Source organism: Schistocerca cancellata, chromosome 1, assembly GCF_023864275.1.
Source record: "Schistocerca cancellata isolate TAMUIC-IGC-003103 chromosome 1, iqSchCanc2.1, whole genome shotgun sequence".
Taxonomy (NCBI): domain Eukaryota; kingdom Metazoa; phylum Arthropoda; class Insecta; order Orthoptera; family Acrididae; genus Schistocerca; species Schistocerca cancellata.
Window position 1 is genome coordinate 801,592,755 of NC_064626.1, and position 13,422 is coordinate 801,606,176.

The 13,422-nt window shown below is 38.9% G+C and overlaps 2 protein-coding genes across 2 annotated transcripts in view; one reads left to right on the forward strand and one right to left on the reverse strand.

Annotated features, from left to right (window-relative positions):
• The window catches only part of LOC126187888 (WD repeat-containing protein 44), a 144,925-nt gene extending 132,677 nt beyond the window's left edge, over positions 1-12,248 (reverse strand). The window contains exons 1-2 of the mRNA XM_049929242.1: positions 12,109-12,248; positions 11,777-11,945 (exon numbers count right to left, since the gene is read on the reverse strand). Coding sequence (XP_049785199.1) covers positions 11,777-11,945; positions 12,109-12,176 — 237 coding nt within the window. The 5' untranslated portion in view covers positions 12,177-12,248. The remainder of the gene's footprint in view (positions 1-11,776; positions 11,946-12,108) is intronic.
• A 127-nt stretch (positions 12,249-12,375) lies between these two features.
• Positions 12,376-13,422, forward strand: part of LOC126187899 (synaptic functional regulator FMR1) — a 232,578-nt gene continuing 231,531 nt past the window's right edge. The window contains 2 exon segments of the mRNA XM_049929253.1: positions 12,376-12,454; positions 13,013-13,065. Of these exon segments, the coding sequence (XP_049785210.1) occupies positions 12,404-12,454; positions 13,013-13,065 (104 nt within the window). The 5' untranslated portion in view covers positions 12,376-12,403.

Consider the following 13,422-nt stretch of genomic DNA (forward strand, 5'->3'; position numbering starts at 1 on the left):
GAAAAGTGTGAAGTTACTCACATGAGTACTAAAAGAAATCTGCTAAATTTAGATTATGCAATAAGTTACACAAATATGGAGGATGTAAATTCAACTAAATACTTAGTGATTATAATTACAAATAACCTAAGTTGGAACGATCACATAGATAATGTAATGGGCAAAGCAAACCAAAGACTGTGATTCACTGGCAGAACACTTAGAAGGTGCAACAGATCCACCCTATTCTGGAGTACAGCTGTGCAGTGTGGGATCCGTATCAGGTGGGACTGACGGATGATATTGAAAAAGTTCAAAGAAGGGTGGCTCATTTTGTATTATCACGAAATAGGGGAGGTAGTGCTACAGACATGGTACATCAATTGGAGTGGAAGCTCATTTTGTATTATTGCGAAATAGGGAAGGTAGTGCCACAGACATGGTACGACAATTGGAGTGGCAATCACTAAAACAAAGGCGTTTTTTGTTGCGATGGGTTCTTGTTGTGAAGTTTCAATCACCAGTTTTCTTCTCCGATTGCGCAAACATTCTGTTGGCACCCACCTACATAGGGAGAAATGATCATCATGACAAAATAAGGGAAATCAGGGCTTGCACAGAAAAATTTAAGTGCTCGTTTTTCCATTGCACCGTTCGAGAGTGGAACAATAGAGAGACAGCTTGAAGGTGGTTCATTGAACCTTCTGCCAGGCACTTAATTGTGAATAGCAGAGTAATCACGTAGATGTAGACATGAATAAAGTGTGATGGAGCCAATCAGTCTCATATGCCTTCTGTAGATCAGAAAAGACTGCAAAATGAGGTCTTGGCATTGAGGAAATGCCTGTCAGATAATTGCTTCAAATCTAATTAGATGGTTGCTTCTGGATAATTTCTCCTGGAAACCACACTGACAAGAGAACAAGAGCCACTATGATTTGAGAACCCAGCATAATCACTGGGCTACCATCCTTTCAAGTAGTTTGCAGAGCATATTGGTGAGGCTTACTGGTCAGTAGTTGTTGGGTTGTTGCACAGCTTAAGTATTGGGACGAAGATAATATCTCGCTACTGAAAGGGGAAACCATCTTCTAGCCAAATAAAGTTGAAGATCCTGAGCAGGTGGAGTCTCTGAGTAACAGTCAGATGTATCATCCGATTATGAATTGAATCAGGGCATGACACTATATGGTGTGATGAATCAAGAGTCTGAAGCAAATTCCAGCCAACAAGGTGAGCTACAGAAGAATGCTGAAGATTAGATGGGTTGATCACATAACTAATGAGGAGGTACTGAATAGAATTGGGGAGAAGAGGAGTTTGTGGCACAACCTGACAAGAAGAAGGGATGGGTTGGTAGGACATGTTCTGAGGCATCAAGGGATCACCAATTTAGTATTGGAGGGCAGCGTGGAGGGTAAAAATCATAGAGGGAGACCAAGAGATGAATACACTGAGCAGATTGAAAAGGATGTAGGTTGCAGTAAGTACTGGGAGATGAAGAAGCTTGCACAGGATAGAGTAGCACGGAGAGCTGCATCGAACCAATCTCAGGACTGAAGACAACAACAACAACAAGGTTCATTACATAATTTGGTATGGTGGGAGGTTGAAGGATACAGAGATGAATTATCGAACTGCAAACAAGGCAAATGCATGAGCAGAAAATCTAAGTGATGATAGATTCTGAAATAACCAGTTTCTTATTTAAGCATATATTCTCAAAACTTGGTTGCTCATTGCATTAGTTCTCAATTCCTGATGATGATAAAATATAGCTAGCTCATAGTCTTAATAAAATATTTATGATTTACTATACATGAAAACAAGATAAAGGTGAAATTTTCAATGAGCAAATACTTGTTTGTTTCTAAATTGAGATAGCCCATTTGAAAGCCTGCACTATACCCTTCCCAATAAGTGTTTTACTTTTTTCCAAAAACATTATATTGCATATGTTATTCGTATTTAAAATTTTATCAATTTAGGATTAACCAGCCAACCAGTTGTGTTTTAGAATGTTCCAGTCTTTAAATTATTTCCAAAATTCAGTACCAACAGCTCTATAGGACTGATTTATCTGTTTCCAGAACTGCAATTTTCACTAAATTAACTTGCTAGTTTGTTAATTACAGTAGAACCTCACAAATATGACTTTGGATGGACCAAGTCCCCAATTAGTCCAACCATCCCACTTTCTGTGTTTGTTTACCTACCCAGGTCGCTGCTACAACCAGGACTACACTTGTCGATGGCTCATCATCTGTGATATGTATATGTAGACAGCTGACCGTTGCTAGGTACGATAGTTTGATCACTTTCAGAATGAAATAACTTGTTTCTAACTATTAATAAGTGTTACTGTACACCCATTTTTTTGATAAATTAGTGACAATGTTCTTCTTACATATTAAAGTGTGTAAAACTAAATAGTGGTATCAAATAAAAGTAAAACAAGTGGTTTTTTTTTTTTTTTTTTTTTTTTTACAAATGGTCGTTGAGCCCAGTGACATAAATGAGTGGATCAGTACAGCTGATGTTGACTGCACAACAAAAGCAGAAGTAAGCGATGACTAACGTATTGTCACTGCAACTTGAACAACCAATGATAATGGGAAAGATGATAACAACAAAGACAATTAACCTACAGTTCAAGTATCCCAAATGTATCATAAAAATGCATTTGATGCAGCTTTTCAATGCATTGAGCAAAGCTGTAGGTCTATCCCAAGAACATTTTGTGGATTAGAAAATGGCCGAACATAGCTGAAAAATTAAAATTGTCTGCTAAGCAAAAGGATATTACAAGACTTTTTCGTCCTGCTTAAGACAAGAAGTTTTTTTTTTGTTTTTGTGATTTCTCATGTTTTAAATAGTTTAGGTACAAATCAGTTGTGTGTCCATGCAGTACTGTAATAAGGTATGCGCAGACATTAAACTTTCACCACAATAATACTATATTATTTATTGTACAATAAAGATGTATTTTGGAGTACTTGCGCTATGGCACATTGCACTTTCATGTAAGACCATTTAGTGTTGAATGTTTTCTTCTTGTTTTGTTGCTATTTTAGCATGGAACAATATTTCAAAACAATATTTACAGTTGAATATTACAGTTGTGCTGCACTGTATTGTGATGTTATGGGTCAATAGAAGTGTTCATCTAATAATCTGACTTATTTGCATTCCAACCAGCTCCAGTCCCATAGGGAATAGATTAGTGAGGTTCTACTGTTTCTAATTAGAAAAAATTCACTTTCTTGAAACTTTCAGACGGGCTTTGGAAATCACTGTGTACGTTAAAATCGCAGTCATAGTAATTCCTATTATTTGTCATTTTCTAGTTATAGTGGTTTTAGTTAAACAAACTTACCTCACTGCCTACTGTATCTTTACTCCATTTAATTTTTCTGATTTTTATATTACTATTCTACACAATAAAATCTTCTCAGCAGATCAGCTGAGTAATGTTGGAAGAGTTAGTGTCATTAATGACGTGTCCCTTGAGTAGCGCTAAGGAATTTTCCAATGGCACCTGGGTGGAAAGTGATGTGACATCAAAGCTGATTAGTAGGTCGTCCTCATCCAAACCTAATCCATGGAGAACCTTCACATATTCTGTCGCATTTTTGACACGGTGTGTACAGTGACCCACGAGAGATTCGAACAGCTGTGCCAGATGTTTGGCTATCCTGTATGTCAGCAAGTTTATGGTGTTCAATACAGGCTGCAGTGGAACTCTCTCCTTATGTATTTTTGGGAGGCAACATAGCCATGGTGGTGCCAGTGCCCTGGGGTATAGCCTTTCGTGGTGTTCCAATTCAGTCCTGAGCTATAGCGTACATCAGATGTCTTACATATCACAGATGTTGTCGTACCCTTCTCCCCTTGTTTGTATGCTGGATCTTGCAGTAACATTTCTATCTTCTGTCATTAATCTCCTGGGTTTGGTAGCACTGTCCCACTGACTATTTGCTCCTGAGACCACTATGTCCATATCATCATGTAGGGCCAGTAGTGCTCTCTGTTCTGTTGTCAATATGTTGCTCTCCAGCATTCTTCTCTTTTACAGGACCTCCTCACTTATTAAGCTGCCTCTGCCAGGAGCCCATGTAGGACATGCTCTATGCTGCTGATGAAGCCATGTTTCAGAAACGTTCTTGGAATTGCAGCAAAGTTTAGGTCTTTCGACAGCATGGAACTTGTTGGCTCATTCAAGTCTCTCAGTTAGGTTGTTATTGATCTTTTGTCTTCCTGCTGTAGAGCTCTCAAGTCAGAGAAGCGTGTCACATACTTTCTTAGTGGCTTTCTTCCTGCAGAGTTCACTGACTGTGCAAGTGTTGCCATCTATACACTTTCAGCTATGTCTGGGAGACTGGAAGCCAGGCCCACATGGTGAGTTAGCTAAGTACTTGCATTCTTGTCAAGTTCCAGTCTGGTAACAAGGATGTGCTCCTATACCAAGCCCAGACTAGCCAGTCGTGATGTGTCTCTTATCCTGGTCTGTCACATGACAGAAAAAACCTACAGGAGTTCCTACATTATCTCAGTGGCATTCATAACAACATCAAGTTCACCACTGAGACAAAGGAGAATGGAAGTCTATCCTTCTTAGAAATTTTGATCATGAGAAGTTTCAACAGCATGCAGGGACACACTGCTTCTACCTTAATGCTTGGACTTGCCAACATCCAGTGCAACTCAACTCATTACCAAATACCGAAGTACATAGAGTGAGGCGCCTCTGCTACAGGAATTGCTTGCTGAGTAAGTTATAGTACCTGCAGGAAACTTTCTGCAAAAATGGTTACAACAAAATGCAAATTAGATGTGACCTAAAGGTAGATAGGAGGAGGGAGGACAAACCAGATAAAGAAGAAGCCAAATGTGTAGTTTTCATGCTTATGTAATGTCATTGACAGCAAAGATCACAAAAATAATGGAGAAACATAATATAATGACTGTTACCCATGCAACAAGAAAAACTGAGGACATGCTTGACCTGAACAAAGACCCACTAGGATCATGGACACCAGGCACTAACAATATTGAGTGCGAATATGGGATTCAATAAATCAGACCGACACAGCAATGCCTTTCACAGCACCATGCAGAACACATCAGCAATACTTGACTGTGGCAGACAGACTAGTCCAGGGTACAGAGCATGTCATCAATGAGGAAAACACCTTCAGTTTCTAATGAACGATGAAGTCGTGCTGTGTCAACAGGTTCTAGGACTTGATTGTCAAAGAGGTGGTAAAAACACATCTGTACAACAACCTAATAAATTGTGATAGCAGCACATCATTGGATTCCACAGTACAAAAATGGAACAGGAATGGACAGGTGCCACACATGCTGGGACTCAATGCTTGACACCAGGGCCGCACTGCATTCCTCCACCACCAGTTCGGCACCTGCTTCCAGAGGCCTATTATTGGCTACCCACAGATGAGGTCAGTGGTCAAGCAGCTATGTAGATTAGCGGAACATTTTGCCTGTAGATGATGGGTACAAGACTCATTGAAACATTGTGACAAGACTATACCACCACTTAGAAGATCACTATAGAAGATTTTATCATTGGAATGTGTCAAGAAAACCTGCAATCACAACTACCTAACATGTAATAAGCTTATAGTTCAGTAAATAGTAATTCTGGACATTATGTGCACTTGTAACTAGGTGTGGCACACAAAGCCTCAGCCAGTCAGTCATTCAGTGCCCAGAAGAGAGAAGGTAACAACATGTTACCAGTCAGGCCTCAGTACTGAAATCATTAACAACCTATATGTGTCAATATATAATTTGCAGTCTGTGCCCAGTTACTGACATGTTAACCACTATGTAAATCTGCACATAAAGGATGTGTTCTCCTTAGTCAGTTAGCACCAACTGTTACAATATGAAGCTATCAGTTATTTAGCCATCTGTGAACTTTGTTACTATTTCTTTATTAGTTTAACTTACTGACCTGAATTTTGAGACTCCTGCGCGTTAGAAATCTGATCACCATTAAGTGAACATTTTTTGTTGGTAAACATGAAGAAAGCTGAAAATTATTTGCTGCAGTGTTGGGTAGCTTCTTAAAAAAAGAAGTCTATCAAGCCCACTAACAACAGGAAGATGATTAACAAAGAAAGGCTGTGAGACTTCCAAGATGGTGTTCTAGGCCCTTCAAAGCACCCTATGCTTTGTGCCCTGGGATTCTGGAAAGTGATCATAAGACTGACGGCCGAAAAGGTACCATGGGTGGCACTGAAGTGGGTAGGAGTACTATCATTGAGGAGACAGGTCCAGATCACAAATAAGCTTTTTTCACTAATCTGCCAAGTACTGACTAGCAAACGAACACATACACTACTGGTACTATGGACAAACAGCATTATTATGTACTGTTGAATAAGTTTCAAACAACTGCTTTCAACAACAGGTCCATCAGCCTAAATGTGGAGAAATACTTCAGATCCTGGGTATATTGGCAAGAGGCAAGGACTAGTCACCATAATGTTATTACAAGGGCAATGGTTACCAAACTTCATTAACAAAACTAAGAGATTATTAGCATTTTATGGAACTGCCAGTCAGTCAATAATAACTTATTCAAAAAACAAACAGAGCACTTGGTTCAAATCCAACAAATGCAAAAGAGTTGTAGCAGAAACATATCATAGGTAACATTCAAGTACTAGGTACCTCTCTGGACTTACGTCAAGTCAAGGAACTGCTCCAAACCATCAGTGTGAGAACATTAAAATTATGTCAAATGAAAACACTGATGCAACATGTGTAGTAAAAATAGTGGCAAATTTGAAAGTATGACGTCTAAGTAGACTTAGATGATTAACTTACACTAAGCACAGACCTCAGATTACATTAGGCTATGTATCAATCTGTTACCAATCACTTTTATGTGTTTACATTTAATGGCCTTTGCCAAATCATAATCAATTCATCACATTCTAACCTAACCTAGGCCTAGGGTTTCTTTACAGCTCAATGCGTAATCACAACCAAAGCTCCAGGGAGGGTGGGAGGAGGTAGCTACCATATCCTAGCTGATAATTATGACATTAAATGTGATTGGTGCTTATTTCACTCACTGCAATTTAATCTGTGCTATCAGATCTCAACCTAACCACACAACCTAGGAAATCATGACATTCAAAAAAACATAATTGTGAATATAAACATGTTGACATAAATCAATAATAGCAATCAATTAATCTTGCTGTCTCCACATGGAAAACAAAGTAATCAATCTGTATCCTCTGCAGAAAGAAATCATTACATTCACTGATTCTCACTGGTTGTCCTATGCTATCACTTCACTGGCTACAGCCAATGATAACAAATTGCCAACAGCAGCATGCAATGGAAAACTTGTAGATTCGTAAGTGCACTTTAACTAGCGTAATTTCTTAACAGGAAATCAAAAGTGGACATTTGAATTAAGTGATGAAAAGTGATATGGTAAATATAATTGAAATGATTGGCATGTAAAAGGAGATGGATAACTAACAGAACCAGTATCATTAATTTATTTGTCCAAGCATCATTTTACAATGGTGTAGGATGTCAACTTAATATAGACAGTATATGAATGCAAACATTTGTTTAATGAGGAGAGGGAAAAAGTTCACCACAAGAAGGTATTATTGTTACATGACTACGGAAATGCACAACAACTTGTACTGAATTTGCAATTGGTGTAATGAACGACATGTCCCTTATAAATGTGGATACATGGAAAATAATGCCCATAACAAGAAAAAATAGCTGGAATATATGTGATAATAAGATTAGTGGTAAACTAGCAAAGCCCATCACGGAACTTCAGTGTGTAATGGTAATTCTAAGAAACAAAATGCAATGAGACAAACACACAAAATCGGTTGTAGGAATGGTGACTAGAAGGTTTAGATAAACAAAGAACACAGGCTACAGCTATTAGGAGGGCGCATCATACATCATCTACAGGGTGAAGTGGAATTAGAGCATTCGGGCTTTGCAGCGTGACTCCTCACATGCCAGCGATAAAAAAAAAAAAAAAGTCTCTCTCAAAATTTCGTCTAGCGAGTATATCCAGCAGAAAAAGGACTTTAAAGAGTGGCAATCTGGCAATACTGTAACCACATGTATGGTAACTACCTCTGTCTGTACAGATTAGGTGTGCTGTACAGTTGGTGCATGGATATAGTTTTGGGTCAGTATGCAGGAGGTCGATGGTTCGATCCTGGGTTGAGGCATATGTTTTTTATTTGGTAGGCTAAATGTAGTCCAGGTGGTACGGTATCTGGCATCTCAATCGTCAACAGCGATTGCAGCAGGTCCTCTAGAAAACATTTGCCCTTACATACTACAATCGTAGAAATGGAAGAATGGTCAGCTTTGAAAGAAGACCCTTCCAAGTCACGGGCATGAATTTATTCGCACCACTCCATTTACTAGACGTGAAACCTGAATGATCCCAAATGATCCCATAGATTAGTACCAACTTTTATTCTTGCCTCATTCAGGTCCATTACATTTCGTTAGGGCCTTATGTTACCAGTCGGACTAGCAACATGCTTTGCGAATAACGTCCAAACTCGGTTACTAATTGTATGTCTTATCACCATGGTCTCACTAATTATGTCTTTCAACATTGAGTCTGGTAACCACATGCTGTTTAGTATGTAGCTCAATGCATTATTATTATTATTATTATTATTATTATTATCATCGAAACAGTGTAATCAGAAACCGAACATTTTACAATTAGCGGTGTTGGGACGAATCATGCAGAACAATATCCGTCAGAGGGGTAATGCGTGTTAGGTGGAACTGCACGCAGGACTGATGGTGTGTTTATACTGTATGCACTGTCCACTGGACAGGGACTAGATGCGAGCACAGTAACGCGCTCATGACAGACTCCAATGAACATGCACACACATATTGAATTTTCTCATTGTAAACCTCTAAACCAGTGTGGCCCACGTACAGCATACACAAATGATGAATATGTGGATATGCTTCTGGTCTTTGGCGCACCTGATAACTAGGCTGGTGTTACCACTCATGAATATGCTGCTGGATATCCTCGCCGACGCCATCTACATAAAAATGCGTTTCGCCATCTGGAGATGCGCCTTTGGGAGTCAGGTTCTCTCCTTCCACCTTTGTGTGAAACAGGTCGTCCACGGACTTGCCGTACTCCAGCTACTGAGAAAGCTATTCTGGAGGTCATGCATCAGGAACCTCAGCGAAGTATACATAGCAAGGCAGCTGCTTGTCTCGCAGCTCAAGGTCGTTCACATGCTCCACAAGCATGGGCTGCACCCCTATCAATGCTTTCTCGCAACACTTCCATCCTGCAGATCGCCATCAGCGGATGCAATTCTGTGAATGGTTCCAACAACAACAGGAAACCAATGATGACTTTGTTAACACCGTAATATGGTCAGATGAAGCAGTATTCACCCGTGATGGTGTCTTCAATTTGCACAATGCCCTCTATTGTTCTGAGGTTAATCCGCAGGTCATCCGTGACCGTGGATATCAAGTTCGCTTTCGTATCAACGTCTGGGCCGGAATATTGGGTGATAGGTGTTTGGGCCCTTACATGTTGCCTGACCAGGCGACTGCATAAAGGTACCATGCATTCCTCTCAAACTCTCTGCCTGATGAGCTGGAAGATGTTCTACTAGATGTTAGGCAGAGGATATGATTCCAAGCTGATGGTGCACCTCCACATTCTGGAATTGTGTGACGGTATTTGGACAGAACATTTCCAATGAAATGGCTCGGACATGGAGGTCCAGTTGTATGGCCATTACATTCACCTGACCTAAATCCCCTGGATATCTTCCAGTGGCGACACCTGAAGGAGCAGATGGCCTCTACTCCGCCGATAAATGTGGAAGAATTGGTAGTGTGTGTTCATGTTGCTCTTGTTACTGTGGATGCAGACTTCCTGTGAAGCATCCAGAGCTGTATGATCTGGTGGGTTGCGCAATGTTTGGACGTGCAGGGAGATCGCTTTGAACATCCGTTTGTTCCGAGTACTACATATTCTGTCGTGAAGGTCATGCGGTCATTAATATGGACATCATTAAATTCACTGGTTGCTAATGTGTGACATCTGAGTGCTCATACTATATGTAGTATAAACAACAAGTAGATGTTGCGTTATTGTACTGTGTTATCGTCTTTAGCCTCTTGAAACTGATATTGTTTTTGTAGTTATGCTGACTTATTACAGGTCATTTGTTTCAACTGTCTATTTCTTATTTGTCTAACCACTTATTTGTTACATTAAGCATTACAAAATGTTATAACTTAGGATACATGTGACCTAAGAAATGGTGTATATTGCAGTATGAAATGTCAGAATGAAATCAGCAAATAAAAACAATGTGCCCCAACTTAGGATCGAACCCTCAACCTCCTACATGCTAACACAAAACTCTATCCACTGCACCAACTGTACAGCACAACTAATGCGTGTGGACACAGATAGATACTTTACATATGGTTACAGTGTTGCCACGTTGCCACTTTTTAAAGTCCCTTTTCTTTCGGATGCACTCGCCGAACGAAATTTTGTGAGAGACATTTTTTTATTGCTGGCATGTGAGCAGTTGCACTGCGAAGCCTGAGTGCACGAATTTCGCTTCACCCTGTATAGCAGTACCAAAACTCAAACTAGTATTAATATGAGAAACTGGATTTTGTAAGTTGCTTTGTAAAAAATGTGTAGTGCCTCCTCTCCCACTTCACATTTTTCATGGTTAACATGCAATATATGAACAAAACATGCACCAAAATACTTCATGTGGATTTTTCTATTATGTAATCCAGATTATCTGAATAAATCTTGCAGTGTTAGTTTTTATAATGAACAATGTGTTAAGTATATCATAATAATAGCCTTCAGACTATATTAAAAATCAATCTGCTACTACAACTTTTATTTTATATTTGTATTTGTTGGCTTCAACTCATAACCAAATTGTCTCATTTCAACCTAACCTAGACCTCAGGCTATCCTACAAATCAGTTTGCAATCACAACAAGCTATGGCCTTTGACAAAACCACAGTAAAAAGGGTAGTTAGAAATAACCACAAAAACAAGCCAAGTAATTGCAACTGCTACACTATGTACTTTCCTAGATTTTCATCAATTTGAATGTGAAGGCTGGAGTACATTACTGCATCTAAAACTAAATAACAGCAGCCAATTTTCTTTATTACTTCTGATTTGTGAATAGTGCTCTGCAAACAAATATTATGTTGCAGTCGGAATCAACCTTCATGTAGGCCTAATGCTGGAGTTGAAACTGCCTCTTTAATTCATTACTGAACTCCCCCTATGTGTTGAAAATGATGACCACAGCATATAATGGGTCTTCGGAGTTTTTCTTTGCAATTACAGCACATAAATCTGTTACTCATAAATTCCAACTTTGAATTGAAATATTTGTTTATTCAGGTCCTATAACCTTATGACAGCACTGTATGAGAATAACTTGTGAGTCTTACTGATATATTCTGATTCTTTTGCGTGTACAGCTGTGTTTTCTCAGTTACATTGACCACCTAATAAAGCTATGACAAAGACAAAAATTGGTGCCTACGTTAATCTGTGAAGGCAAGTATGATGCTACCGTAATCAGATGTCTACGAAAAAAATATTGGAAAAGATACCTATAAAACAGCTAAATTGCAGTTTCAACACATCCAACAACGTTACAATACATCAAATTACAAAACTTCACTATATAGTTATTATGCTTTCATCCTTACATCTTTTTCTGGGATTTGTTGACATTCGTCATTGGGTACTGATCTTGAGAGTTTACGAGATGAAGCTGTTTCTTCTGTCGTAGAATTTCTTTTGACTTCTGCAGCAAAAACACTACCTTCAGAATCACTTCTCGGGATAACATCATCTTCCTTGGTAGATTTGATTTTCCTGTTCCAAACGAGGATATGATATTGCTATGAAATTATAATCAGCTTGCCAAAATTCGAAGTGGAATATTACACACCGTGGGGAATGAAACCAGCAATGACATACAGGTTATAAAGTTGATACATTTCCGACAAAACAATTTCATGACAATTGCTATTTTTACCTCGATTGTCGACTGGGTGTTAAGTCTTCAGCGTCGTAAAATTCTTCGGAATCACTACTAACAGACATTCTATAATTACTTTATTAACAATCATATGATACACTCAACCATTCCAAAAATGTCATAACACACGCGAAACATATACACTGTCTACTGTCTGAGCAAGGAAATTCTGCAGTTATCTTTGGAACAGTGTGACTGACCAATAGGGAAGAATCTTTATTCTCTTATTTAAGTAGGATTGGCCAATGTCGATATAGCCTCAAACCCAAGGTTTCTATGGTACAAAAGTAAGATGGAGGATCTTGCAGTTGAAGTATGCGGCGAGAATGGGGCCTATTATAAGGTTTGTACTGTATAAAGTATGTCGTTTGTAGAGAGAAGCACCATTGCAGGTCATTCAGTTAAATTTCAAATATGTTCCCAAAAAATATTTTACCGGTATGTCTTTTACTTTCGGAGAATATTCGTTTTAAGAGTGGTACGAGAACGCGGCTAGGACGCCATGTCCCATTTGACAGGGCGTGATTTTACACGCGCGTGTCTTATAGGGAATAATTTAAGCATTATGAAATGCTAATGCACCTTAAAGTCATGGTAAATAAGGTCAGTTTTATCCAAGAGACGTATATTGGTTTGTGTGTGCTATGTAGTTCAGACGTGCGCTTACTTCAGCATTTGCTGTTTCTTCTAACCTAACAAGTTAGTCTTGATGAAGTTCTGGTTATAAGCTATTTTACGGTGTCAAGAACGTGCCTCTTACTGTCATCCTCAGAAATGAATCAGCTCTGAATTGCACGAATAATCCCATGACCCGGAAAACAGCTCGCAAGCGATATTAGCAGGACGCGTGTTCGTTAAGTAGACTACTGGAAACTAAACTTTTGTCACTTTTCTGTTTCAGGCCTTCGTTACAGACATTTTCGATGAGGAAGTATCCGTTGCGTTCGAGAAAGAGTGAGTATACTTCTACATATGTGAAGGTAGCTTTATACTTAATCACAACAAGCAAATACCTGTGTTTGGATTCTGTGACTGGGCACAAATTGTAGTGGTTATGCGAGGGCTAGCAGTTGGGATCAATATTAATTGTCATTAATTACGTAATAGGAATCAAAATTAAAATTTATGGCATGTAAGTATTTCTTTTATTTTTGTGTTGGCAGTGAAACTGTTTTGTGTTTGTGTTAAGTGGAAAAAGGTAGATCTATAACAGTACCCCCGTTACAGTTAGTACGTGGAAGTCTCTTACCTTGTTTACATTTAGACTTTGTGTTGTGTTTACCACTATTATTATTATTTTTATTGTTGCCT